This window comes from Ahaetulla prasina, chromosome 2 (assembly GCF_028640845.1).
Source record: "Ahaetulla prasina isolate Xishuangbanna chromosome 2, ASM2864084v1, whole genome shotgun sequence".
NCBI lineage: Eukaryota > Metazoa > Chordata > Lepidosauria > Squamata > Colubridae > Ahaetulla > Ahaetulla prasina.
In genome coordinates, this window is record NC_080540.1 from 137,901,698 (window position 1) to 137,926,999 (window position 25,302).

Below are 25,302 nucleotides of genomic sequence, written 5' to 3' on the forward strand. Positions count from 1 at the left end.
GGGAATGGTTAGAGACAAGGGAAGGCTGGGTGCAAAGCAGGGCTACCTGTGTTTCAAGTAGCAGTAGGATCACAAAGTTCACAAAGCCACCCAACTAGGCAACTTGTGAGGATGCTTAAGAGCCACAGTGGTTTTATGTGGACCATAATTAGCTTTCCTTCCCAGAACAGGCAGCAGAGGTCACTAGCACAGTCAGTAACCTTTATTCTTCTAGACCAGTGATGGTGAACCTTTTAAACACCGAGTGCCCAAACTGCGCGTGCACGCATGCCCAAACTGAAAGGTGCGCGACAGAGCATGCATAGACATGCATGTGCAGCACAGACCTGAAGACCGGTCAGCTGGCAGGAGGTAGGGCATCCCAACACCAACAGTGTGGCAAGAGGCAAGTTCTTTTTCTTTCGTGAGCTTCTGTTTCATTGTTTCCAGGGAAACAGAAGCTCACAAAAGAAACACCACAGAGATCTGACCTGGGGCGATGGCGCACGTACGCCATCGCCCCAGGTCATGGGGGTTCTACGTGCCACCTCTGGCATACGTGTCATAGGTTTGCCATCACAGTTCTAGACTTTCTTCTCCATTTGTTACATGCAGAATTTCAAACAATGGCCTTTGACACTTGACTTAGGCAAGAGGTTTTAGCATGTTGTGTGAATGCTCTAACGCTAGCTAATAGAGTGCAGGTTGGAAGGAATTAACTAACTGTCCTCAGTTAGCTATATTGCCTAAGGATGACAGCATTGACAAATGTTGTCCCCTTGTTTAGTGGCTGGAACTGCCACAAAATCCCACAGAAGGAAAATGGGGCTTCTCTCGGTATTTTGTCCCAGTTTTGCTTTATTTCATACTTTAGCGGCATGTGGTGAGATGAACAAGGAACAGAAAATGGTAGGGAGTAGGCAAACTCCTCCAGTTCATTTCCAATTCATTTTAATTTTTTTCAGTTTTAAGAATTTTGACAGCCTTAACACCTCAAGTGAGGAGCTGCCTCTGTCAGGGGAAAGAAGTGAGATAAGAGGGGCCTGAATAACATAATCTGCAAGAAGAAATAATGGAACTCAATTTTAGTAATGAAAGAGAGTAACATTTTTCATAAGGACCAATTATATTGTTCATCACGAGAACATATGATTGTCTTTATTCTCCACTCAATAAAAATAACCCACTTAAGAGACAGCAGCAAGGATTCAAGTCTTCTCTCTCCTTCTCACGGATGGTTCAGTAAGAATATAAATTAGTGGGACATATCAACCTTAACCTTTTTCAGAATAGAATGGCAAGAAACCAGCCTTTCCCCCTCCTGATCTGTCAAGAATAAAAATGATAAAATTCCTGGTAAGATCGGAAAAACTACTGTACTGTACAGCAGCCCCTAACTAGACCAATTGCTTATCCTACAAGAAGACTTCTCTCCCCACTCTATTCCAGGATGAAAAGAGCTAGAAAGATAGTTGGTTTGTTGCTCATGTTCCCCACAACTAAAATTGCATCAAGGGATCGCTATACATGAAGGAAGGGAAAAGCAGAGAGTTGCTGGTTGTCCTCACTATCCCTAGTATTCCCAGAGAGAGATGATGTCTGTGGCACTGGAGAAATACAACCCTGCCCAGATGCTGCTAGTGCCATGCTTGAAGGTGCAATTAGTTCCATGCCAGCAAATAAAGAAACGGTGCCATCTGGATCACCCCTTGGGGGCCTTTCTTCTTGGGGGTCAGAGTCTGGCAGTCTGCCTTCTGCCCTCTGCTGGGTGAGATCAGGTGGCAAGATATCCAATTGGCCACAGGACAGAGACTCTGGCATCTGCCCTGCTGGTTGGAACATGATACTCGTGATGAGCTTAGGGGCTTGGGAGGGCTGCAAGGACAGGTTAATGGGCTTCAGGAAGGAATCTTCTGAGAAGGGCACGGTATTTGTCAGCAGGTCATCGGCATGCTCCAAGGTGGTCTTGGCAGACAAAGAGGAGGCAGCAACCGGTGGTGGATTCTTGGAAATGGAATGGCTTTGGCAGAGGGCTTCGAACTGACGCAATATCTGTTTAAGTGGGATAGAAGAGAAAAACAAAGAACTTGACAAGAACAAGGGCAATGGTAGTAAGAAGAGTTTCCACCCAACGCTTAAGAAAGCAACCACATTCAAGGAACTTACAGAGAAACTTTCCCACACTGGATTTATTTTCACTCGGCATAGACTTTTGTCGTCGTTCAGTTGCTAAGTCATGTCTGATATCGTAACCCCACGGCCCATAGCACGCCAAACTCCCCTGTCCTCTCCTGTCTCCTGGAGTTTGCCCAAATTCACGTTCATTGCATTGATGACACTTTCTAATCATCTCATCCTTCACTATTTATTCTCTCCTCCTTTTGCCTTCAGTCTTTTCCCCAAATCAGGACCTTTTTCGAGGAGTCCTCGCTTGTCATTAGGTGGCCAAAATATTTGAGCCTCAGAATCCGTCCTTCCAAACAACCGGCAGGGCTGATTTCCTTTAGGACAGCATGATCTACATTATTTTATTTTCAGTTTGAGCATCGAGCTTGGAAAGTGCATGTATCAGTAGACTCCCATCCAGGGACTATGAAATCCATCCCTGTTTAGTTGCAACAAAGCAACAGCAGTAGGTGTTCCCATTTTACTAATTGGGAGGCAAGCACTGTCTATGATGCCTTAGCCTTGTGTGTATGGGTGTGTCTGAAACTCAAGAGCATCATTTGTAGTGAACGCTATTGCTTCTGTTAAAGCTAATGTGCATTACCTATAAGAGCAAAACTATCTTTAGGATGCTTGCCCCTCCAAAGCAAAGTCTCCTTGAGTATATTAAATATGAATAGAGATAGAAGATACTCAGGTTTTTTTGTTTCCTTGCCTTCAAGTCAATCTTGAGATTTCTGGTGGCTAGATGAGTGAATCCTTGCTGTTTTTGGCAACATTTTCCAAAGTGGTTTGCCCTTACCTTCTTCCTAGAGCTAAGAGAATGTGTCTGGCCTAAGGCTATCGTGCTGGCTTCTGCGTCTAAAGCAAGACTAGAACTCAGGTTTTTCTGCAGATGGTCCAGTATACTTGGACCAAACTGGCTTTTTATTCAGTTCCTTACCCACTGAAAAGCTGCAGAATCAAAAAAAAGGTGCACATATGCAACCACACACTATATGCCAGGGATGTCAAACTTGATTTCATTGAGGGCTTGTTTTTGACCTAGGGGGCCGGGTGGGCCTGGCCAGGGTGGACGTAGCCAGCTAAGACGTCACTTGTGTCAGGAGTACATGTGTGGCCCGAGTACTCTGCCAGCAGCCCTCCCAAGCTCCGTTTTCGCTGGCAGAGGCATCGCGGGCCAGTCCTTTGCTGCTTCCAGGGCGGCCTTGTGGGCCAGATCTAAGCAACCCGTGGGCCGAATCCGGCCTGCGAGCCTTGAGTTTGACACCCCTGCTATATGGCAACCCACAAAGACCTATTTAGAATGCAGAAATGCCATATAATGCCAAAGTACAAGGGGCATACAGCCCGGTGTTCTAGAAAGTGGACATTTTAAAAACAGGATTTACCTTTGTTGCTTTGTTGGCTACACATCCTGGGTTCCCTTCGCTAAGTTCCTGCAAGTGTTTCTGGGTTACAGCAAAGATATGATCCTGGGAGAGCAAGTCAGAACACATAAGGGAAGAGATGGCACACATTGCCCTCTGTGCAAGGAAGAAAAAAAGACACATGATTAGGGAGTTAAATGGCTGGTATGTTCCAAAAGTACTGTTGTGCCTCGTCCGCTTTCCCCGCAGCTGGGGCCTTCTTATCTGCTTCCGAATGCTGAGGAATGTCCTAGCATGCCTCCCGGCCCCAACCCTGGCTCCATGCCCAGACAGGCTGAAGAGGAGGAAATATCTCCAGCCCCCAGCTCTGGCTCCATGCCCAGGCAAACGGAGCAACTAGACCCCTCCCCCTCCCCCACAGCATGTGAGCCTGAGGAAGGTCAATTACCAACAGCTGCAGACTGGAGTGACCCTCGCTTCAGGAGAATTGATAAGCGGCGTCAACAGAAGGAAGGGAGGGGCAGGCCGGGATAAGTGCTGAGTCATGGAGCCACACCCCATGGCCTATATAAAGCATCTGCTTTCTGGCATTCTCTGAGTCAGGCAAAGTCTACCATATCTTGCTGAAATCACTTTCTGGTCTCCTGCCAGCCTTGAGAACTTTGCTAGGACTTTGGCAAAGCTGCAGAGGCACGCCTGATTCGGATTTCCCTGACCCGGCCGTCAGCGGAGGAGTGGGACACGACAAGTACATAGCCACAATGGCAGAAAGAAGGGAGGGGTCACTGCTGACTTCTGAGATTTATTCATTTTTTACTTCCGTCTAGCCTGCAAGCCTTAGCATTGCACCAGTCAAGTACTGAATTTTGAGATCAGCTTAATTGCTTAACTTTTCAGTGATCAGCTAAAGACAGACAGATGCTGCCACCTGTTGTGATGGTATAAAAAGGCTTGCTATGAGGAACACAAGCCTGAGTCTTTGCTTAATGCGTTGCCCTAAAAATGAATAAGCCCAGGCAGCTGTTGTTCCACATTACACTAGTATGAGTATACTGATAAAACTGATAAGAAAGAAAGCCTACCCTTGCTGTTAGCCCTAAAGGAGACAGCTGCAAAAAACGGAGTTCTATGGCTGCAGTTTCAGAAAACGATGCTTAACAGACAAACTGAAGATAAGATTTCATGCAACCTGCTGAAGTAGATAGTTTCCTAGGAGTTTCCTCACCATACAGATGCACTCACTGGGGTCCTTCAGAGTTTGGTTAAGCAAAGCCAAGACGACCTCACAGTTCAGCAGTCCGCACCTGTGGAGTGGGATATAGCATGGAGCCCAACAAGGGAGAGAAGAAAAAGAAACAATTTTGTGGGGTGGGGCAAGGAAGAAGGCCAGCCCTTTTCTCTCAGATCTCTGGAGATCCCCAAGCAACCCTATGCAAAAGGGGAATGTTTGTGACTGTTTTACGCAGCCAGCAGAGATCTTTCAGAAGGAGATGCGCTCTATTCAGTTGAAGCATCTCTCGTCCTCTTCATATGAAAATCAGGCAGGACAAAGTGAGGTGGAATATCCTTATGAAGTGTCAAGATGGCAAGTTACTCATTTGTTGTACAGGTAGACCTCGACTTACAAGAGTTCGCTCAGTGACCATTGAAACTTAACAATGGCACTGAAAAAAATGACTTTTTAAATTTATTTATTTGCATTTATATCCCGCCCTTCTCCGAAGACTCAGGGCGGCTTACATTGTGTTAAGCAATAGTCTTCATCCATTTGTATATTATATACAAAGTCCACTTATTGCCCCCAACAATCTGGGTCCTCATTTTACCTACCTTATAAAGGATGGAAGGCTGAGTCAACCTTGGGCCTAGTGGGGCTTGAACCTGCAGTAATTGCAAGCAGCTGCTGTTAATAACAGACTGTCTTACCAGTCTGAGCCACAGAGGCCCCTGTGGCTTATGACCATTTTTCACACTTATGACAGTTGCATTATCCCCCTGGTCATGTGATTTACATTCAGATGCTTGACAACTGACTCACTTTTATGACGGTTGCAGTGTCCCAGGGTCATGGGATCACCTTATGCACCCTTCTGACAAGCAAAGTCAATGGGGAAACCAGATTCACTTAACAATCGTGTTACTAAATTAACAACTGCAGTGATTCACTTAACATATATGGCAAGGAAAAATGTAAAATGGGGCAAAACTCACTTAACAAATTTCTCACTTTTGCAATGTAAATTTTGGGCTCAATGGTGGTTGTAAGTTGAGGACTATTTGTACTTCTAATAAACAGAGGACAGGCTCCATTGGGATTTTCTGTTTCAGCCTTAGCCCTTGAAAACAAGGACTAAGTTGCAACAATTTACAAAACGTGATACAAAGTCGTTGAAAGATAAGGGTAAGTATATGGATACCATACGCTATCCAGGAGTGCAGAAAAAGTGGGAATGAACAGGGATGAGCCCTATTTTGGGACATGGAGAGCATGTGGGGTTCTTACTCTTTGATGAAGTGCTGGGTTTCCTCACGAGTCAGGAAGACTTTGGAGCCCCTGGTTAATCCAGTGACTAGACTCATTTCTTGAAGACAATCGTTCAGATTTTCAGCTTCCATCCTAAAAACAATTGGGGAGAAATTAACGTTGAGACTTCTTTTCCTTCCCTTCCTCTGCCTCACAAGAGATCCCACCTTCCAACTGACCTCCGCATTGTGAACATGTATTTATTAATTGCATAACATGCTTTTCCTCTCAAGGAGGGGGATGGGGTGTCTCCCTTCATTTTGTCACCACCACCCGGGTGAGTACTGGACTGAGAGATAATGACTAGCCCAAAGTTCTCCAGCAAATTGCAGAAAGTATGACTTCTGTAACAGAGTTGTTAACGCTTGGAACTCATTACCTGACTCTATAGTCTCTACTCAAAATCCCAAAATCTTCAACCAAAAACTGTCTACTATTGACCTCACCCCATTCCTAAGAGGACTATAAGGGGCGTGCATAAGAGCACAAAAGTGCCTACCGTTCCTGTCCTATTGTTCCCGTCATTATATCGAATTAACATAGCTGTTGCATACTTTTACTTATATATATATATATTTTCCTTTCATGATGTGTTGTTTTTATTTATGACGATGTTTGTGTATACTGTTATGACAAAATAAAATAAAACAAAAAAAAAAGTCAAGAGAAGACCTATACCAGATTCTTCCCCAGTCCAAATCAAAAAATCATATCTCTCTCCCAAAAAATCATCTTTCTCTCTGCTATCTTCCCCTTGGCTTAGGTCCAGCCATTAGCTCCCCCAGCTTCTTCTCTTACCTGTCAGCAGCACTGCCTGGCTCCAAGGCGCTGGAGTGATTATCACTGCTTGCTTTGCTGCTGGATTCTGAAGTTCTGCTCGGGTCACTATTCTCTTGCAAGGAATTCTGGGAGCTGAGCCCCATGTCCAGGTCCTCCCACCCACCTCCTGCTTGCCCAGGTTGATGGTTCACTGCGAGAGAATTTGCAAAGGAACCGGGTGATAGGACTGATAGGACCTTCTTCCAAAGCCAAGAAAGACATTCGTTCATCACTGCAGACAGTCTGTCACGAACAACAGTTCGTTTAGTGACTGCAAAGTCACAATGGCACTGAAAAATGCGACTCACGACCGTTATTTGTAGTTACCATCTTTGCGGCATCCCTATGATTATGTGATCAAAATTCAGATGGCTGGCAACTGGTACATATTTATGACTGTTTCTGTGCCCCCAAGGTCACATGGTCATCTTTTACGACCTTCTGACAAGCAAAGTCAATTCACTGAACAATCGGGTTACTAACTTACCAGCTGCAGTGATTCACTTAACGACTGTGGCAAGAAAGGTTGTAAAATGGGGCACAAAACTCACTTAACAGATGTCTCATTTAATAACAGAAATTTGCAGCTCAATTGTGATCGTAAGTCAAGGACTACCTGTTTTGCTATGCCTCAAAATCTACAAGGAGTCAAGCAACCTTAGCTGGTGCCTCAAGGTTGGTTTCAGTTTAGGAAATACGTTCAGCAACATTTCCTGTCCTTCAGGAGCAAAAAGGCCACCAAAGGATAGCGAGGTGTTACTCAGAAAGCGGGCAGGGCCAGCCAGAAAAACCCCTGTGTCCAAGGCAACCTATGACTATAGTTATGGCATTAAAAAAATCCAAAACAGCTGAAATCACCCTCAACTCCCAAACAAAATACAGAGAAATTAGTTTAAAAGTACTGTACCTTTAAGCACTGGAAAATGTGTGGATGTTGACTTAGGGCAGGGGTATCCAAACTTGGCAACTTTAAGACTTGTGGACTTCAACTCCCAGAATTCCTCAGCCAGCTTTTGGAGACCCCTGACCTAGGGGTTCGCCAAGGAGCACTTAGATAAGGAACGTATATGGACCATGATATGCCCCCCTCTCGCTGCACTTACGGAAATTATCTACAGGTAGTCCTTGACTTACAACAGTTCGTTTAGTGACTGTTCAAAGTTACAATGGCACTGGGGAAAAAAACCCTACGACCATTTTTCACACTTAGGACCGTTGCAGTAATCTCCATGGTCACATGGTCAAAATTCAGACGCTTGGCAACTGGTTCGTATTCATTCATGTGATCACCTTTTGCGACCTTCTGATAAGCAAATGAGGAAGCCAGATTTACTTAATAACCGTGGCAAGAAAGGTCGTACAATGGGGCAAAACTCACTTAACAACTGTCTCGCTTAGCAATGGAAATCTGGGGCTCAATTGCGGCAGTATGTCAAGGACTACCTGTATACCTTTTCTTTTTCTCAAAAACAGCACTGTACAACAAGGTTTAACATCTGCTGAATGGAAGATGTCTCCTACCTCGCATCTTCTTGGCTAGGGTTACTGGTGGTTTAGTGAGTAAGGCGGGGCTTTTGCCAGAGGAAGGTGCCACCACTGGCTCGTAGACATTGTCTGCCATCTCCCTCTGAGGGGGACATGGGAGTTCCTGACCAGGAAGCACCACATTGGCAACCACCTCAGCTGCCTTCTGGATGGTAGCCAGCAGACTTTTGCCAGGGGATACTGAAAAAGCAATAAAAGGAAACCGTTTATACAAATTCAAGGTTTGTTGTGTTACATTAGGGAAGTAACTATGGGGGAGAAAAATGCCGGACCAAAAAAAAAAAACTTCTAATGGGCATGAATTTATATCAATTTGTTCAGAAAACAGATGGGCTAAGCCACAGAGTCCAAAATAAGGGCCTTGACTAGAGATGAGAAAGCCTGGACAAAAAAACAGAAAAAAATTTCTTCAGCTTTGGGGAAAAAATGGAAAAAACCCTGTTTCCCCCCCAATTTTTTCAGCTTTTTTCCCCAGGCGTTCCCATCTATAGACTTGACATTATGTTCTATGTAGAAATAGAACAGAACAGAACAGAACAGAACAGAACAGAACAGAATAGGAATTTTTTTAGTGTGTGATTGGACACACAAGGAATTTGTCTTGGTGCATACGCTCAGTTATGTATCTATAACGCTCTATCTCCATTGGCATATGTTGACGGCTGAAATTTCTGTGCTTCATAACAAAACAAATTTATCCTTCCCAACTACAAAATTATCAGGTGAAGCCACGGGATCTCTTCTCTGGCAATTCCTTCAACTGATTTCTTTTGAACAGCTCAACTTGCTTTAGTGCTCAGACTGGCTTTGAGCCCAAGCAATACTGCTGGATACTGCTAGGAACCAGGAGAGGAAAGGTTCTGAATATGATAAATAGCAAAGTTCTGGAAGCAAGGTAGAAGAAGCAGATGACTAGGAGGCAGGCAGAAGGTTCTTGCCCAAAGAGGTGGGGGTATCGTAGAAATCATGTCCCTTCAGCTCTTGAACCCAACGCTTACCAGAGCTGTTCTTTTCAAAACCAAAGCCTTCGAGGGAGCCATGGGGGCTAGACCTGTTTCCCATACCTAGGAAGAGAGACATGAAAAGAACTTCACAAAAGGAGTCTGAATCCAGCACGGTGCTGCTGCAGGCAGCTCACATGCTTTTCTCCACTTTCTCAGCATCATATTAAAATAACTTTATCAGCAATTATTTTTATTCTACCATCATTATTTTATAAATAAGGCAGCAAACATATCTAATATTCCTTCCTCCTTCTATTTCCCCCACAACAACCTTGTAAGGTAAGTTGGGCTTAGAGAGAGAAAATGGCTCAAAGTCATCCAGCTACCTTTCCTGCCTAAGGCAGGACTAGAACTCACAGTCTCCTGGTTTCTAGGCCAGCACCTTAACCACTACCCCAAACAATTTACATTCTATTCATTCAAATAAAGAAATGGTCACAAACTGATAAGAAGGCTCAGATATTTTGAGAACTGCTTCCTCTCAGAAAATACTGAACAGGAACTGCTTCCTCTCAGATTGTACATATGCAAATGAATTGCTGGAAGCAGATTATTGGATCTGAAGACAAATTGCCTGAAACCATGAGGCCGAGTTCTTCCAGTGTCAGGGTGAGGTTGTAGCAACTGACTTACTTCTTGGCTAAAGAGAGGCACAGAAGCAGAATAAACTTTACGTCCATCATCCTAATAACAAAGGCCGCATGGAAATCGAAATGGAAGGAGCATATCCATTCTTGCTCTCAACTCTGTTCTTTCAATTCAGTTGAAGATTTGCTATAAGTGCCCTTCAAAGTGAAATTATTCTCACTTGGCCACAATAATTTGGCCTAGAATTATAATTCTGCTATAGCTCTAATGCGAGGCTTTATTCTGGAATATTTGAAAAAGGCAAAATAGATGGTTCAACACAGGGGTGAAATCTAAAAATTTTCCCTACCGGTTCTGTGGGTGTGGCTTTGGTGGTCAGGTGACTGAATTGGTGGTGTGACTTGGTGGTCAGGTGACTGAATGGCCATGGTCAATAATAATAAATAATAAAAATAATAAAGTATACAAAACTTGGGAGGCACCAGTCTACTTTCTTTAAAAATAGAGGCCCCGGTCTACCAATTGCCTTTTACTGACAGGCCCCGGTCTACCAATTGCCTTTTACTGACAGGCCCCGGTCTACCTTCTTTAAAAATACTACAGCGCTGATCAGCTGTAGTGCGGCCCTTTGAAGTGCCGCGGCAGTCATTTAAGGCCGTTTGCAGCTATATCACCACCGAGCGCTTCAGGGACAGAGAAGAAGAACAGCGAGGCGTGGGCAGTGGGGGGGAGCCAGGGATTTTTGCTACCGGTTCTCCGAACTACCGGCCCTCATCGCTACCGGATCGCGCAATCCGGTCCGAACCGGGAGCATTTCACCCCTGGTTCAACACCCCCAAACCAGAAGTAATTGGACAGGTTCATTCTCAAAGATAGTATTCTCTTCCCTCTGTTACTGAGGGTCAGAAAGTCATGCTCACCTTAGCATGGAAGGAAAGGAGGCAACATGAGAAAAGGGAAAATAAAATTACATATTTTTTTGAACTGAAAAAGGTAATACAGGGGATCTACACAGGCATTACGATCTTATCTTGGCAGTATTGATTTACCTGATGAAGGCAGCTCTTTAGGTGTCTGAGTAACACATTGAGGCAACAGAACATCTGAAAATAAAGTGCCTGCCAGGTCCTACAAGGAGAGAGGCAAGAAAAGGGCAATGTGATGAATGGTCATACAGAAAGTCCATCTACACAGTAGGCTTTGAGAGTATTGAGATCTCATGACTGGGTCTTGTCACTCACCTGCGCAGTCATCCGCACCTTCTGATACAAACTGTTGCCATGAAGAGGATCAGGAGGCCCTGTGAACCCTATAAGGTAGAGGAGAGAGATGGTGAGGCAGCAAGAGAGCAGAATCCATGCATGCTTTGTATAGGTTTCACTCCTTACAGACTCCTAAAAACAGCACCAGCTAAAGCAGCTGAGTCTCTTTTGCAGCAATGAAAACTATCCTATACAACAAGTTCCATACCAACAATCCTAGTACAAAACATGCCCCCAACAGAGAAAGTAATAGCAATAGCAGTTGGGCTTATCTACCACTTCATAATGCTTTACAGCACTCTCTAAGCAGTTTACAATGTCAGCATATTGCCCCCCAATAATCTGGGTTCTTATTTTACTGACGAATGGAAGGTTGAGTCAATCGTGAGCCAATTAGGATCAAACTTCTGGTCGTGGGTAGAGTTAGCCTGCAATACTGCATTCTAACCACTGCGCCACCATGGCTCCTAAGTATCACAATCACAAAGAGTTATATAATAAAGATCACTTGTGACTTTCATGTTGATTCAGAATAATAAATGAGGTTTGATGCATGCAAATGTGCGCGGGAACTACAATACCCAGAAACAGTTGCCAATCCATCTCCACCTCCCTCTTCCCTATGCCATAGAAAATAAAGTGAGCAAGAGAGATATCTATAGTCAAAGTCATCCACTAGGAGCAACACCTTCAACTTATCTGACAAATTAAAATAATTAAAATGTTTATTTTATTGGAGCAGTCTTCTTGGCAGGGAAAGATATTTTAGAACGGATAGTACAATGACAGCTCTGTTCTCCTCATGGACTACTGATGACAAGATCTGGAGAAGGGAAAATTATTTTCTCCCATTTGCTTCTAGTGTAGTGTCAAGGGGCATTTTTTCATGTATGCCGAACCTAGGAGATCAGTGGGACCTTTTCCCAGATGATTATATAACTAATAGTTATATTTGAGCTGTGAATCAAGAGGCATTTTCTTACCCAAACTTACTAACTAGTCTTAGGCAAACCTATCTTTTCTCAGTATCAATTCTTTCAGTTGTAATGTATGACAATAACATTAACCCTGCTGCTGTTTTTATCAGTTTGTGTAAAAGAGATCACATAGGTGCTGAACGAACATTATATAACTATTATTAGGAAGACAGTTATTCTTGTTGGAATCTCTGACCTACCTATGGCTTCCTGAATGAACGAAGAATTCCTCTTAAGCTGCAGAAGGAAAGGTGACGAGCCATGGGTACACATATAGAGCAGGATCTTAAGCACCTAAGAATGCAGAAGCTAAGTTGGGATTGTGAAAATAGATTTAAAAGTATAAATCTTTGCTTTTGTTTCAAAGTTAAGGATGCCTACTCCAAAGAGCAACTCTAGTTTTGGCCACATTCTTTCAAGCCACTTTTTTTACCTTTAGCTTGATATGACATGAGTTGCTCTGAAGACGATTGAGGAGGTATTCAAGAAGACAGTGACTGCTTCCTGTTGATTCATGGGAGATCTCTGGAAGTTTATGTTAAAGAGTTAGCAAAATAAAGAGATTGCTAGACAAGCATCACTCAAACTTTTGTGCCAGTCTGCCTTCCAAGTCCTACATTTCTTGTATTGCTAGAATAAGATTTTTTTTTAATACAATGGGTTTTCGGTATATAGGTTTGGAATTAAGGAGATGGGGGAATGCAACTGAAAAAATGTAGCTGCTGGTCTCCCAATCTGTTGCAAAATTCCAGAACATTAGATGTATTAGGCTCTGTTATAGCCACACATTTTTGCTATTAACAAAAGTGAGTAATGCATAATTAAAATTATTTCATGGATAGATCACATACAGATAATCCAACTGTTCTAAAGATCAAAGGATACTGGCAATCTCTTCAAGCAGATAACCTGGGCATGGAACTTCATCATCTGAGGTGCCTTTGATTAAAGTGGGTAGCTGAAGAAAAGAACACACATATACAAAAAAGTCACTTTTTCCTAATATATAATTGTTAGTATCAACAATCAATGGCACTATGAGGCAATAGAAACAAGAGAGAGACATAGCAATGAGAAAATACAGGTAGCCTAATAGTATCCTTTCACAAATAAAGAAGCATTACTATCAGACTTCATTCTTTGTAGTAGAATGTGGCACACCCTGATAGTAGAAAAAAGTATTTTATGTTTTACAATATTTACAAATATCTTTTACAAATTTTAGTTAGTATAAGAAAAGAATGAAGCCTGTATTTTCTCTGCCCAAAAAGGGCAAAAAAACCCCAAAAAATCTCTAAATGCAGACAGAAAAAAAATGATCTTCTTTGCTTCCAAATGCTTAAATGATTATTTCATTTCAAGCAAACTTAACCTAATACAATACATTACAGTGTGACTTCCCTGCATACTAGCTGACATCTCTTCAAGTTATCACTGGTTATTTTTGATACAGCTGGTAACACTTCTTTTTACAAGTAAGTGTCATCCTATGTTTGCACTGCTAAGTGGAACTTTAATATCATCACTTGTGGCTTGTGCCTTGCTGGATTTACTATCTGGCTAGTATAATTTATCCAGCTTCAACAATCTTCTTCAAAAACGTTTATTTCAATTAAATTCTCAGGTAGCATCACACTGCTAGTGTAAGTGTAAGCCACTATCCATGTATCACTGACATACAGCATAGCAACTGTAAAAGTAAAGTATTGATGCTGGGATGAAAACAATTGGCATCTTCATTTTTTATCCCAATGCACATATGCTGCTGGTTTCATAGCCCTTTATAGACTGCATTACTTCAGTGTTAGTAAATATATCGCATGTTTTAATGCTTTACAAATAAACCAAGGCCTGATAATTATTGAAAACAAAGAAACAAGCCTCCATGGAAAGAATGATTCTGCAAGCCTTTTCAATGGCGCAGCATGCAACATACAAGCTCTACGTCTACACTTTGCACCAATAAAATAGTCCATAATCTATATTAATTTTCTTCTCTGCCTTATACTGCTAAAGTATCGAGCTATCAAAAGAACTGAAGCATCTAATACACCTCTAGGAGAAAAATCATAGCTTCATCTGGCTCCTTGACCTTCACCCTACTGCAGAGATTTTAGAGGAAATTACTACTCTAAAACTCCACAGGCCCCGTCCCTAAGCAAGTATCGTATTATCCACGCTAACCCGAGTCAAGAAACTCAACCGATCTCGCAAAGGGACAGCCGCCATGGTGACTTCCGGGTTCAGCCATACGCTTCAACACCCCGCCTCCTGGGACGCTGGGTACGCCAATCGAACGACGACCCTGTCCCGATCCAGCCAATCACGTGCTTCGGTAAACAGCTGTCTCTGTCGTCATCGGACGCCGCCAGCGAACGGCGAGAGCCAAGACCCGCGGTTTTCCATTTCTCGTCCAATTGGAAGCGCCTGGCGCAGAACGGGACCCAATCAGGGGAGAGGGAGCGTGGAGCCGTTTCCCCAGTCGGAAAGCGGGGTCGTGTTTAAGGCCCGGCTTGAGGCCGACGGCGGTTAAGAGAGCGCTGCTTCAGGGAAGCTGCTTCGAGCCTGGTTATGTCCGCTCCCAGCCGATAACTAGGGAGGCTGGCTTTTACTCTTCCGATTATGTCCAGTCGAGCAGTCTGGGAACGCGTCCGAGCGAGGGTGCAGCGCTTCCCTGAGCTGCTGGCGAGTTGTGGGGAGCAGGTAGGGGGTCCGGAAGGGGCAGATTGCAGGGGCAGCATCCCAGTCGCCTCAATCAGTATATATAAGCATAAGTATGTAATAACTATAAGAAATTGGATACAATCACAGGGAACATTAGGACAGGAACGGTAGGCACGTTGGTGCTCTTATGCATGCCCCTTACAGACACACAGTCAGCATTTATTAAATATAATAAATAAATAAAAATATTAAATATTAAATAATAATAAATAGCATTTATTATTATTATTAACAATATTAATATTAATATTAAAAATAAAAATAACACCAGCGGAACTGCAAAAAACTACACTACTTGGAACATCGTACAACTTAAGGTACTTGGTTGATACCTAGGATGCTGGCAGCAACCCGTATCAACCATTAGCACCAGTCAATGGTATTTGTGATATATTTTTGAACGTTCAGTTGACTGAGTTGCATGTTTAATAAACATAATAATAATAATAATAATAATAATAATAATAATACATAGTACATCTTAAGAAGCTATTTGGTTGATACCTAGGATGCTGGCAGCAACCCGTATCAACCATCAGCGCCAGTGATATTTGAGATACATTTTTAAATGTTCAGTTGATTGAGTTTCATGTTTAAAGAATAAAAGTTTAATAATAATAATACAATAATAGTTTCCATCCTGTAACAGCATCAAACATCCAAATCTGCCTATCCCAGATCCTTGGTAAGGACTCGATAGGTAAACAAAAAATGCCAAACCCAGTCTGAATATCTGGCTGACTGTGCAATGATCAGTAATAACAACAGCAACAATAATAATATAGGAAAGGGAAGCTAGATGGGTTGCGCTCCTGGTGGGAAGGGAGTAAAGAGTTTTAGGTAGTGTCAATCACCTATTTAACATCCCGATGTTTTTCAAACTTGTCAACTTTTGAGACGTGTGAACTTCAGCTCCCAGAATTCTCCAGCTATGGAGCCCCAGAATTTCCCATAATGTCTGGGAATTGTGGGAGTTGAAGCCTACACATCTTAAAACTTGACAAGTTTAACTAATAAAAGAAAACATTTATTGACAAGTTCGAAAAACATTGACTTACAGAACTAAGCTGCATGGGTCTTGGGATCATCGATATGCTGTTCCTACTCAATTCTACGTCTCTTCCATGTTAGGGAAGTGAGGCTGTTCAAAGGGTGGCTCAGTGCCCTAGAAGCTATAAGGTCTTGGATGGGGAGGAGCTGACTGCAATTCAACCGTAGCAAGACAGAAGGGTTGTGGGTCTTTGTGTTCCTCCCCCCTGCCCCCACTGGACTAGAGAGTTGACATTTCTGACTCTGGATGGGGTAACATTTAGGGGCCCTCCTGGAAGAGCAGGTGACAGCTGTGCTGGAAGGGAGGACTTTACACAAATTTTGAGCACCAATTGCACCCATTCATACCTTAGTCACTTCCCATTTGGATTACTGCAACACATTTTATATGGGGCTGCACTTGAAGACCATTTGGAAGCTGCAACTGGTTCAGAATGCAGGGGCACACAGTTTAGGATGCCCTGCACCTGATTAACACTGTGGTTGCGTGAGCTGCAGTAGCTCCCAGTTACTTTCTGGATGCACTTTAAAGTGCTGGTTATCATCATCTTTAATACACTGTATATGGCCCAAAGATGGATTATTGGAAGAACTGCCTCTCTCTGCCCATCCTACTAGGATGGATGGATGGATGAATGGATGGGCGGACGGACGGACAGACCCACCCACCCAATCTTACACAATGTAAGCCACCCTGAGTCTTCGGAGAAGGGCGGGATATAAATGTAAATAAATAAATAAAAAATCTAGATTCCCTCCCTTAAATGTTGTCAGTTGATGGGCCCTCAAAGGTACACCTCAGTGGCCACTACATAGCTGCCTATATGAGAGATTCCTACCCTTTTAGCCTTCCAGAAGGTCATGAAGCGCTTATTGTTGCTCTGACAATTGGACCAAGATGGGGTTGAATTGGGAGGCTGTTTGGTCTGGAACCTGAAGGGAAGGGTATTTTTGTTTTATCAGTGTTTTTATGGATTGTGAACTGCCTAAAGTCATGAAAAGCAACCACATAATAATTCCCAAAAGTAAGGAAGTAAATAAAATAAATGTCAGAAAGAGAGAGAGAGAGTGTGTGTGTGTGTTAGTCCTTTAAGGTGTGACTGCTGTCTGTTCAGGATCCTGTCCCTTTCTGAACTGGTGCATGCAGGCATGTATTTGTATGTATTCCCTTTTTTTAAAGGGAGAGCACTGCACAGTTTGCCTTTGCTGTGCTGGGGAAAAGATCCTCCTATCAGGGTGAATTGTCTTGCAAGGTCTGAATAAAACAGAACAGTATGAATTAATCCTATTCCTTTGAGTAAAATTTGGCAGATTAGAAATCTCTAGGTGGCTTAAAAGCCAAAGTGGAACAAATTGGAAAAACCAAATACCCGTATATACTCGAGTATAAGCCGAGTTTTTCAGCACGTTTTTTGTGCTGAAAAACGTCCCCTCGGCTTATACTCGAGTATATACGGCTTATACTCGAGTTTTTTTTTTTCTTCTTTTTTTCACATTATACCGGATGGTGCAAACTTGGCGGGCTTTTGCATTAGCGCGGGGAAGCCCTGCCGGTGCAGTGAGAGGGCGGGGCGGGGGAGCCGCCAGCCTTCTCGGCTGAGGGAGGGAGGCTTTCCCTGACCGGTAGCTGCCTCATTTCCCTCCCTCGGCTTATACTCGAGTCCCCAGTTTACCCCAGTTTTTTGGGGTAAAATTGGGGACCTCGGCTTATACTCTGATCGGCTTATATTCGAGTATATACGGTACATACCCAGACCAGAATAGTACATTATTATGTCCATGGTATCTCATAAGCACTGTGCCTGGGGACTATTAAACTTTTGTTATTAATAAAAAAATATTTTAAGCTACAAACAAAAACCTCCAAAACCAGGACATGTGAAAAGTAACAGTAAAATAAAATTCCATATAGCCTAAAATTGAGATAATATTTATTAAACATGTACTTACTTATAACTCCTAGTGACTTATTAAAGAATATAGGTCTCTGGTTATATCTTTGTATTCTTAAGCATCTGGATTATTACTGCAGTAAAGGCCTACAAAGATAAAACTTGCTTAGGGTTTACCAGAGTTTTAATGTGCTTTTACAGTCTGCATCTAATTAGAGCTGATATTTGCAGGCCTCAGTTTATGGCAAATGTGTTGCTTCCAATACTACTGAACATGGAAACTTGAAAAAGGATGTGTGTGCCAAGGAATTTGCAATGTTGATGGATTGCTTCACAGAGGCTGTGAGTTGTTTGCATTTTGTTTTTCATTTCACATGGTTAACTTTTCATTTGGGATCCGGTTTGGAGCAAAACATGTTATAAATAAAGAGGTATATAAAGTAAATACACAATAAAAATGTACTGTTGTCCTCTTTTCTATTTTTGGTAGCTGGAAATGTAGAAAGCTGATCAAGAAATCATGGAAACAATCTTAGTTTACAGGCATAGGACGTTAAAGTTCTCTCCATTTCCCCCTCCCCCTTATTAAAATAAAAGTTCACTTACTGCAAAGAATTTATAGCACCTACAAATTGAAAGGAAGTTCAGTAGTAAATGGCATCAGCAGCTGCCAGAACTTTTCTTTTAGGATTACCACACTGAATTGTTCTTTCTTGTCTGTTGTACATTTTTACAGCTTTTAGGATGTAGCGTCTTTCAGAGTGTCCAAAAACTTCAGACTTGTAAGAAGGCATCTGTTTATACAGATAGTCCTTGGGTTACAACCATAACTGACCCATTTAATGACCTAGATAGTCCTTGGGTTACAACCATAACTGACCCATTTAATGACCTTCCTTGCCACATTTAAGTGAATCACTGCAGATGTTAAGCTAGTTACGTGGTTATAAAGTGAAGCTGGCTTCCCCCTTGACTTTGCTTGTCAGAAGGTCGCAAAAGGGGATCACATGACCCCGGGAGACTGCGACCATCATAAATACATGTCAGTTGCTAAGCATCCAGATTTTGATCACATCACTATGGGGATGCTGCAATGGTCTTAAAGGTGAAAAACAGTCAAAAGTCACTTTTTTTTCTGTTGTAACTTCAAACAGTCACTAAGGGCCTCTGGTGGCTCAGACTGCTAAGACAGTCTGTTATTAACAGCAGCTGCTTGCAATTACTGCAGGTTCAAGCCCCACCAGGCCCAAGGTTGACTCAACCTTCCATCCTTTATAAGGTAGGTAAAATGAGGACCCAGATTGTTGGGGGCAATAAAAAGTTGACTTTGTATATAATATACAAATGGATGAAGACTATTGCTTGACATAGTGTAAGCCGCCCTGAGTCTTCGGAGAAGGGCGGGATATAAATGCAAATAATAAAAAGTGAATGGTTGTAAGTTGAGGACTACCTGTATTTGAAATTCAGGGGTTGGTAAGACTACCCCTGACTACCTGTATTTGAAATTCAGGGGTCTGCTAATCAGTCCTGTTGCTAGAAAACCACATTACCCAACAGAAACATGTGAACTTATCTGAAACTTACTGGTGCTATCGTGGGATTGTGTTCATTTAGTTATATCTTAGTTTGACCAAAAAAATTTCTGAAAGAAACTACCAGAGATAAAAAAAACTCTCTGTGATTTTCTTTGGGACAAGCTTATCCCTCTTAATATGGAAGTTAGGAGAATCTATGTATTTAGATATACAGGTAGTCTGTGACTTACAACCACCATTGCTAAGCATGGCAGTTTTTCAGTGAGTTGTGCCGTTTCACTTTTTTTTGCCATGATTGTTAAGCAAATCACTGCAGTTGTTAAGTGAATCTGATTTTCCGCCATTGACTTTGCTTGTCGGAAGCCAGCTGGGAAGGTTACGTGACCCTGGGACACTGCAACTGTCGTAAATACATGCCAGTTGCCAAGCGCTCCAATTTTGATTGCATGACTAGGGGGATGCTGGAATGATTCTAAGTGTAAAAACTGATCATGTCACTTTTTTTCAATGCCATTATAACTTCAAATGATCATTAAATGAATGGTTGTAAGTCAAGAACTACCTGTACCATATTTGCATTACATATTAAAGTATTATAAGAATGATAGCAGACAACTGATCCGTTTCAAAATCTCATTGGCCTTATGCTACAGGATATATTGATAGGAATATATTTACATAATTCTTAATATTTATTCTAACAAAATTGATCTTTCTTTGCAGGCAAAAAAGAATGTAAAGACTTGAAATGGATACTGATGGCAAATCTGGGATTTATAGTTATTTTCAGCACAGAAGAATAAAGAACTTTCCATCTGTCGTTATATTGAGGTCCAGAAATGGAATATTTCCCAATGTGCCAAGAGCTAATGGCTTTTCAATTTATGCATGTGTGTACTATAAGCACATTCTGGAAAACTTTTTTAAAATGTAAAATTCAGTGTGTGGGGGTTTTAATTTAAACATGGGATGAGCAGTATAATTTTTCAGAGTGGCAAGAGGCAAAGTTCAAGGCTGAGAATTATAAAGCCAGAAAATATATAAATACCATTTAATTCAGATTTTTGTAATGTTAGAATTTCTATTAGCAAATATGTCAGGTTCCCTTTGGTAAAATATGACATTAATATACCAGCGGCCTTTTCCTATCAGTGGAATGTCTGTTAAATTAGCTACTTATACCAATTTTGCCCTGAGGATTTACTAATTCCCTTCTTATTTACAGGAATAAAATAAGATACTCCTGTAGATCTTGCTTAAGCTACTTTATATTGTTAATTCCAGCTCCTGAAAATCTGGGGCAAAGAAAGCCCAAAGTGGCCAACTCTCTAACAGTCATTGGTCATTTACCCAAAAATATCCAGTTATGGTATATAAAAAATCCTGATATTTGCAACTTTGAATATTTGATTTCCCTTTGGAATATGAATTTCCTCACTAAAGCTTTGGGGAAAAAAATCTAATCAGTGAAATTGCCTAAGGACCAAAATGTGTTTGCGTATATGTGCCAAGGTTCCACAGAACAGCTCAAAATCTGACTAGTAATAATATGAAGATTGGGACAAAGCTGTTCCTCTTGGTTGACTAGGAACGTTAGGCCTCCATGTTAAGGTTCCAGACTTTTCTAAAACTCCTAAGGGATTTGTCGGACTCTGCTCAGATCTAGAGACAAATATCAACTAGATGGATTTCTAAAATGTAACTTTGGTCACAAAACACAAATGTTTATCTTTGTATTGTTTGTGGAAATATTAAATGGAAGCAGTTTGGTCTAGTTATTAAGGCCCCAGGCTAGAAATCTGGAAATTGTGAATTCTAAATTGTGCATTTTAAATTCTAAATTGTGAATTTCACGCCCTACGCATGAAAGCCAGCTGGCTGATCTTGGGTCAGTCACTCTTGGCCCATAATGTCAGGCTCAGGCAACAAGCTGGTTCATTGGTCAATTCCTGTCGCAACCAATGTACCAACATTAGTTGATCTGGGGGGGAAAGGGTGGGGGTGTGTGGAAACACTGCCCTTGTGGGAAAAAAGTTTATGAAACTATTAAATATCATATATCAGTATCTTTTACAAATCTGTCAGTTCATTATGACCATGTCTCAGAAAATAATTGGATTGTACTCTGGCTGGGAACAAGTACAGTAGTTTTCATGAGGGTGATTAATAATATTACTTGAAGCTAGTAGTGAGCTAGTTTTGTTGATGGCATCCAAAATGAAACCAGAGTGTAAAAGCTAGAAAATGCATCAAGATCAACAGATATTTCCTCAACTGTCTATACTGTCTGCAACTAAACAGTCTTGGTGTCCTGTGTTGCGTAAACAGCTATTTTCAATAAGAAAAAAATAGAGGCTCCGGTAAAATGCTTCAGGATTTTTTTTTTATTGATTTGTGCAGGTTAGCCATAAACCCTGGGACTAGTCATTGTACAACACTGCAAATTGGACGTTTGCTGTGGCAGCAAGTGAGGAATTCCAGATGAAATCCAGGGCTGCCGCCTTCAGTCTTGTGTCTTTCTTTGTAATTGCTAGGAGATGGATTGTTTTAAAAACTTGAGTCGTTCTATGGAGGAATGCCAGAAGTATCTTTGGTCCTTCGATTATAACAGACGGTCACACTGTGGCCACAGAAAGCATGACAGGGCGTTCACAGCCCTTCGCATTAAAGCAATTTGGCTGATATTTACAAAAAAAAATAATCTTATTTACATATTGAAGTAACAGTGATCCAACCACAAACTACTGTAATTGTGCTTTGGGCAGCACTGTTCAATGGTTGTGTGGAATATCATACTAAATCTGTCTTTCCCCAACTAACCCCACCCCCTCTTTAATTCCAAGATTTCCAGCCAAGTCAGAGAATAGCAAAACATCTGGGGATTTTGGGTTAGGAAATGTTGCTCTCAGCCACAATTAAACTCAGCAATAAACAAGCTGATGTCTTGCAAGTTTTTTTGGACTATAACACCTGTAATCACTGGTCATGCTGATTAAGTGTATGGGTTTTGTAGTCCAAAATGACTAAAACAATCAGCTTGGCTATTCCCGGTTTAGTACAGTGATAATGAATCTACCACACATATATTGCTCTCAAATATAGCTTGCAAGGAGTTTGAAATTTCTAGTTTCTGTTGAGCCATGACAACGCTAACCATAGCTTGATACACAAAGACCATAATTTTTTTCTAAAACTAACTGACCAAACAGAAGCTCAAGCTTCCAAACACCATGTGGCCTTTGGTGGTGGAGGCTTGGGAGGGGGTTATAGGTAAACTGAAGGCCCTTTGTAGCTTATTACAATCATCTAAAATCACAGTTTAATATGATGGTCAAACAGGACCGATGAGATGCCTGAGGAAAATGTAACAAGGAAAAATGCCCCTTGCAATAGTCAAGTGGTACCAGCCACATTTCTGTCTCCCTGAATGTAAATATAGCAAATACACTTGGCAGGAAAGATACAATGGCATTGCCCTCCCCAATCTCAATTTCACATTGTAGGCCAAGCTACACTCCAGAAGCAACATCTGCTTTATTTTTTTCCCCTTCTTGTTCTAGGAACATAAACTGATAACTGACTTTGATAGTTAAGTGTTTATAGCCAAATTCCAAATACCTTTGGATATTAGTGACAATCAAATGTCAAGAGCTTAAATTTGCTGTATCATTTGTTAACAATCCTTGGGATGGTTAAGGACACCTAGAACAAATCAATTGTGTTCAAATGTTGAAGCTTGCCAACTCTTAAGACAGGACTAACAGATTTCACATACTAGAGTCTCCCAAAAAACTGGACAAGCTTTAAGTTACCCTATATGTGCTCATAAAATGGAGGAAAGAGGTAGATGGCCTACTCTGATAGTGTCCCCTTGAAATAATTTCATCTAAACAAGCATTTTGCAAGGCTTTTATGCACAGTATGGTTCCCTAATGCACTTAAGACAGGTATGGTTTTTTTTAAAACAGACCTATATTTTGATAACCAAAAAAAAAAAAAGGTTACTTTTATTATTGCTAATACTGGACCCGGTTGAAGAAGATCAGAGCAGTTTGTAAGTCACCGTAAAAATGCACTTGTTACCAATCAAGTCCATATTAAAGATTTATCTTTGAAGAGATGCTCCCTTTTCAGACATTTACAGAACTTCTTTCATCTTCTTGCAACCATTTCCAAAAGCCAAATCAACCCATTTAACAAATGGCAGAACACAAAAATCCAAACAATTTAAGGGAGGGTAACATCCACATACCCGATTAAGGGATTTTTCAACGAGATAAAATAACAGATAAGTCAACAGACTAATCCTAGACACAGAAATTAAACAAAAGTATCTGAGCAGGGACAAAAATGTACATGCTTCTTTGGAAAGATGGTGAGCGTAAAGCGTTTTCAGAACCCAGAAGATAGATTAACTTGGCTTTTGCACACAAGCTACCAGCAGCGTGAGGAGAGACCATTTCGAAGAATGAAATTGGCTGGCAGCATGGAAATTCCTCTTTCCTCCAGAGCGAACAATGCTCAGTCACTGGGGCTCAGTTCAGATCGAGCCAGTTGACCTGGGCTGCCAACGGTTATATACCAATGGCAGTTAGCCGCGTAACAGACAGTTTTAAGCAGCTGGTGGATTCCTACATTTCCTCAGAGTGCGGAGACTTTCATGCCTCTTCTTCTTCTGGTATCTGTTTAATCTGTCGGCTGTGAAGGGCTTGCTGGGCACCTTCTGCTGCCTGATTGAACCTAGTGTCTAATGCACTACGGAGATCATTGACTTTCACATCTGGGACGGGGTTAAGTCCAAATATTACACCTCCCACCTCTTCTTCCAGATCTCGCCTTTTGCGGCGGAGGTCCAGGTCTGCTTGTAGCTTGAGGTCTCTGTTGGGTTTGGCCTTTTCATAATCCCTGGACTCAGGCCTAACTATGTCTGCCTGTAAGATATGGTCGCTGTCAGCTTCTTGCAAGCTCTCTGGGATCCTTTGCTCTCTCTTTGAATCATGCCCTTCATTGTTGGCATTATTCAGCTGTGGATGATGGGTTCCAGTGGCCGTCCTCTCTTTACTCTTGACCCCCTGGCCCTGTAATCTGTCAACCTGGTCCAAAGGTAAGCTCTGTTTTTCCCTACCTTTCACAGTTTCCTGGGCCTCTAATTTCTCTGGTATGTTATTAGCAATCTTTGGTTTAAGTGGAATGTCTGGATCATGGAAATCTTTTTTGACCTCCTTGGCAAGGGACTCGCTGTCAGCAGCTCTGTGAGGAATCTTTCCCTCAGCACCATGGATGTTGGCTACCTCTGGTATCTCTCTTTGGCTTTCAGCCCTTTTCATAGCCTCCTTTCTTTTCTCAACATTGTCTGCCACCTGAATCACCTGCCCTTTCAAATCTTCAGCCTTGCCTTGCTTTTCCTGGTGTGGTCCATCAGGCCTAGCTATCTGTGAATCACTCCTGACTGGCTCTAACTCCTCTTTGGGGTTTGCATTAGCTTGGTGGTGTACGATTTTCTCATCATTGTTTATTTGAGCCATAAGATTTTTAGGAGGAATTTCAGGTAATTTGTTTTGTATAGGCTTTAAATCTCCTGGACCAGTGTCCTGCTGTCTTTTAATTTCATCAGGATCTTGGGGCTGATTCTCAGGCAGATGCAAAGGATGACCCAGGTTATCGCTTGGTATATTCTTTGGAGCATTTTCAATTTTGTTGTCAAGGTGATCTCTCTCTTTACTCTTGGTCAAAGCTAGGCCATGTTCCAGCTGGATTTCTATTGCAAAGAGAAGTGGAGAGCTCTCAGTTACTGTATACGCAATTTAGCAAACTAGAAAATGCTTATTACCAACAAAATAGTTTACCCAGAGGCCCCTGGAGAG

At 41.9% G+C, this 25,302-nt stretch overlaps 3 protein-coding genes across 13 annotated transcripts in view; 1 reads left to right on the forward strand and 2 right to left on the reverse strand.

Annotated features, from left to right (window-relative positions):
* Positions 1–1,049: 1,049 nt before the first annotated feature.
* Positions 1,050–14,559, reverse strand: TEPSIN (TEPSIN adaptor related protein complex 4 accessory protein). Of its 3 annotated transcripts, none has more exons than XM_058166224.1 (13): positions 14,419–14,559; positions 13,120–13,192; positions 12,668–12,759; positions 12,435–12,528; positions 11,237–11,304; positions 11,045–11,123; positions 9,402–9,467; positions 8,380–8,583; positions 6,838–7,009; positions 6,019–6,132; positions 4,741–4,819; positions 3,537–3,671; positions 1,050–2,031 (listed from the first exon to the last, which is right to left on the reverse strand). In XM_058166224.1, the coding sequence occupies exons 1-13, from the start codon at positions 14,461–14,463 to the stop codon at positions 1,501–1,503; spliced, it is 1,752 nt and encodes a 583-aa protein (XP_058022207.1). In that variant the 5' UTR covers positions 14,464–14,559; the 3' UTR covers positions 1,050–1,500. The 3 variants fall into 3 exon arrangements, with proteins under 3 accessions (XP_058022207.1, XP_058022208.1, XP_058022209.1); XM_058166225.1 differs by lacking the exon at positions 14,419–14,559 and adding an exon at positions 14,288–14,355; XM_058166226.1 differs by lacking the exons at positions 12,435–12,528; positions 14,419–14,559 and having other exon boundaries at positions 13,120–13,189.
* Positions 14,560–14,673: 114 nt separating this feature from the next.
* NDUFAF8 (NADH:ubiquinone oxidoreductase complex assembly factor 8) lies at positions 14,674–21,687 on the forward strand. Its single transcript, XM_058166229.1, has 3 exons — positions 14,674–14,937; positions 18,132–18,242; positions 20,162–21,687. The coding sequence occupies exons 1-3, from the start codon at positions 14,857–14,859 to the stop codon at positions 20,183–20,185; spliced, it is 216 nt and encodes a 71-aa protein (XP_058022212.1). The 5' UTR covers positions 14,674–14,856; the 3' UTR covers positions 20,186–21,687.
* Positions 21,688–21,803: 116 nt separating this feature from the next.
* SLC38A10 (solute carrier family 38 member 10) overlaps positions 21,804–25,302 on the reverse strand; it is a 94,982-nt gene continuing 91,483 nt past the window's right edge. For all 9 annotated transcript variants that reach the window (XM_058166216.1, XM_058166215.1, XM_058166217.1 and 6 more), the window contains one exon: positions 21,804–25,196. In XM_058166216.1, the coding sequence (XP_058022199.1) occupies positions 24,097–25,196 (1,100 nt within the window). In that variant the 3' untranslated portion in view covers positions 21,804–24,096. The remainder of the gene's footprint in view (positions 25,197–25,302) is intronic.

Bases quoted from the DNA above. Each gene is read 5' to 3' on its own strand.
- TEPSIN (XM_058166224.1), bottom strand. From the start codon at position 14,463: ATGGCGGCTGTCCCTTTGCGAGATCGGTTGAGTTTCTTGACTCGG. The intron at 13,193-14,418 runs GTTAGCGTGGAT...TCTTTTCTTCAG, and splicing joins GGTTGAGTTTCTTGACTCGG to CTACCCACTTTAATCAAAGG. The intron at 2,032-3,536 runs GTAAATCCTGTT...CCACTTAAACAG, and splicing joins TAGCCAACAAAGCAACAAAG to ATATTGCGTCAGTTCGAAGC.
- NDUFAF8 (XM_058166229.1), top strand. From the start codon at position 14,857: ATGTCCAGTCGAGCAGTCTGGGAACGCGTCCGAGCGAGGGTGCAGCGC. The intron at 14,938-18,131 runs GTAGGGGGTCCG...TGATATTTGCAG, and splicing joins TGGCGAGTTGTGGGGAGCAG to GCCTCAGTTTATGGCAAATG. The intron at 18,243-20,161 runs GTGAGTTGTTTG...CTTTCTTTGCAG, and splicing joins TGGATTGCTTCACAGAGGCT to GCAAAAAAGAATGTAAAGAC.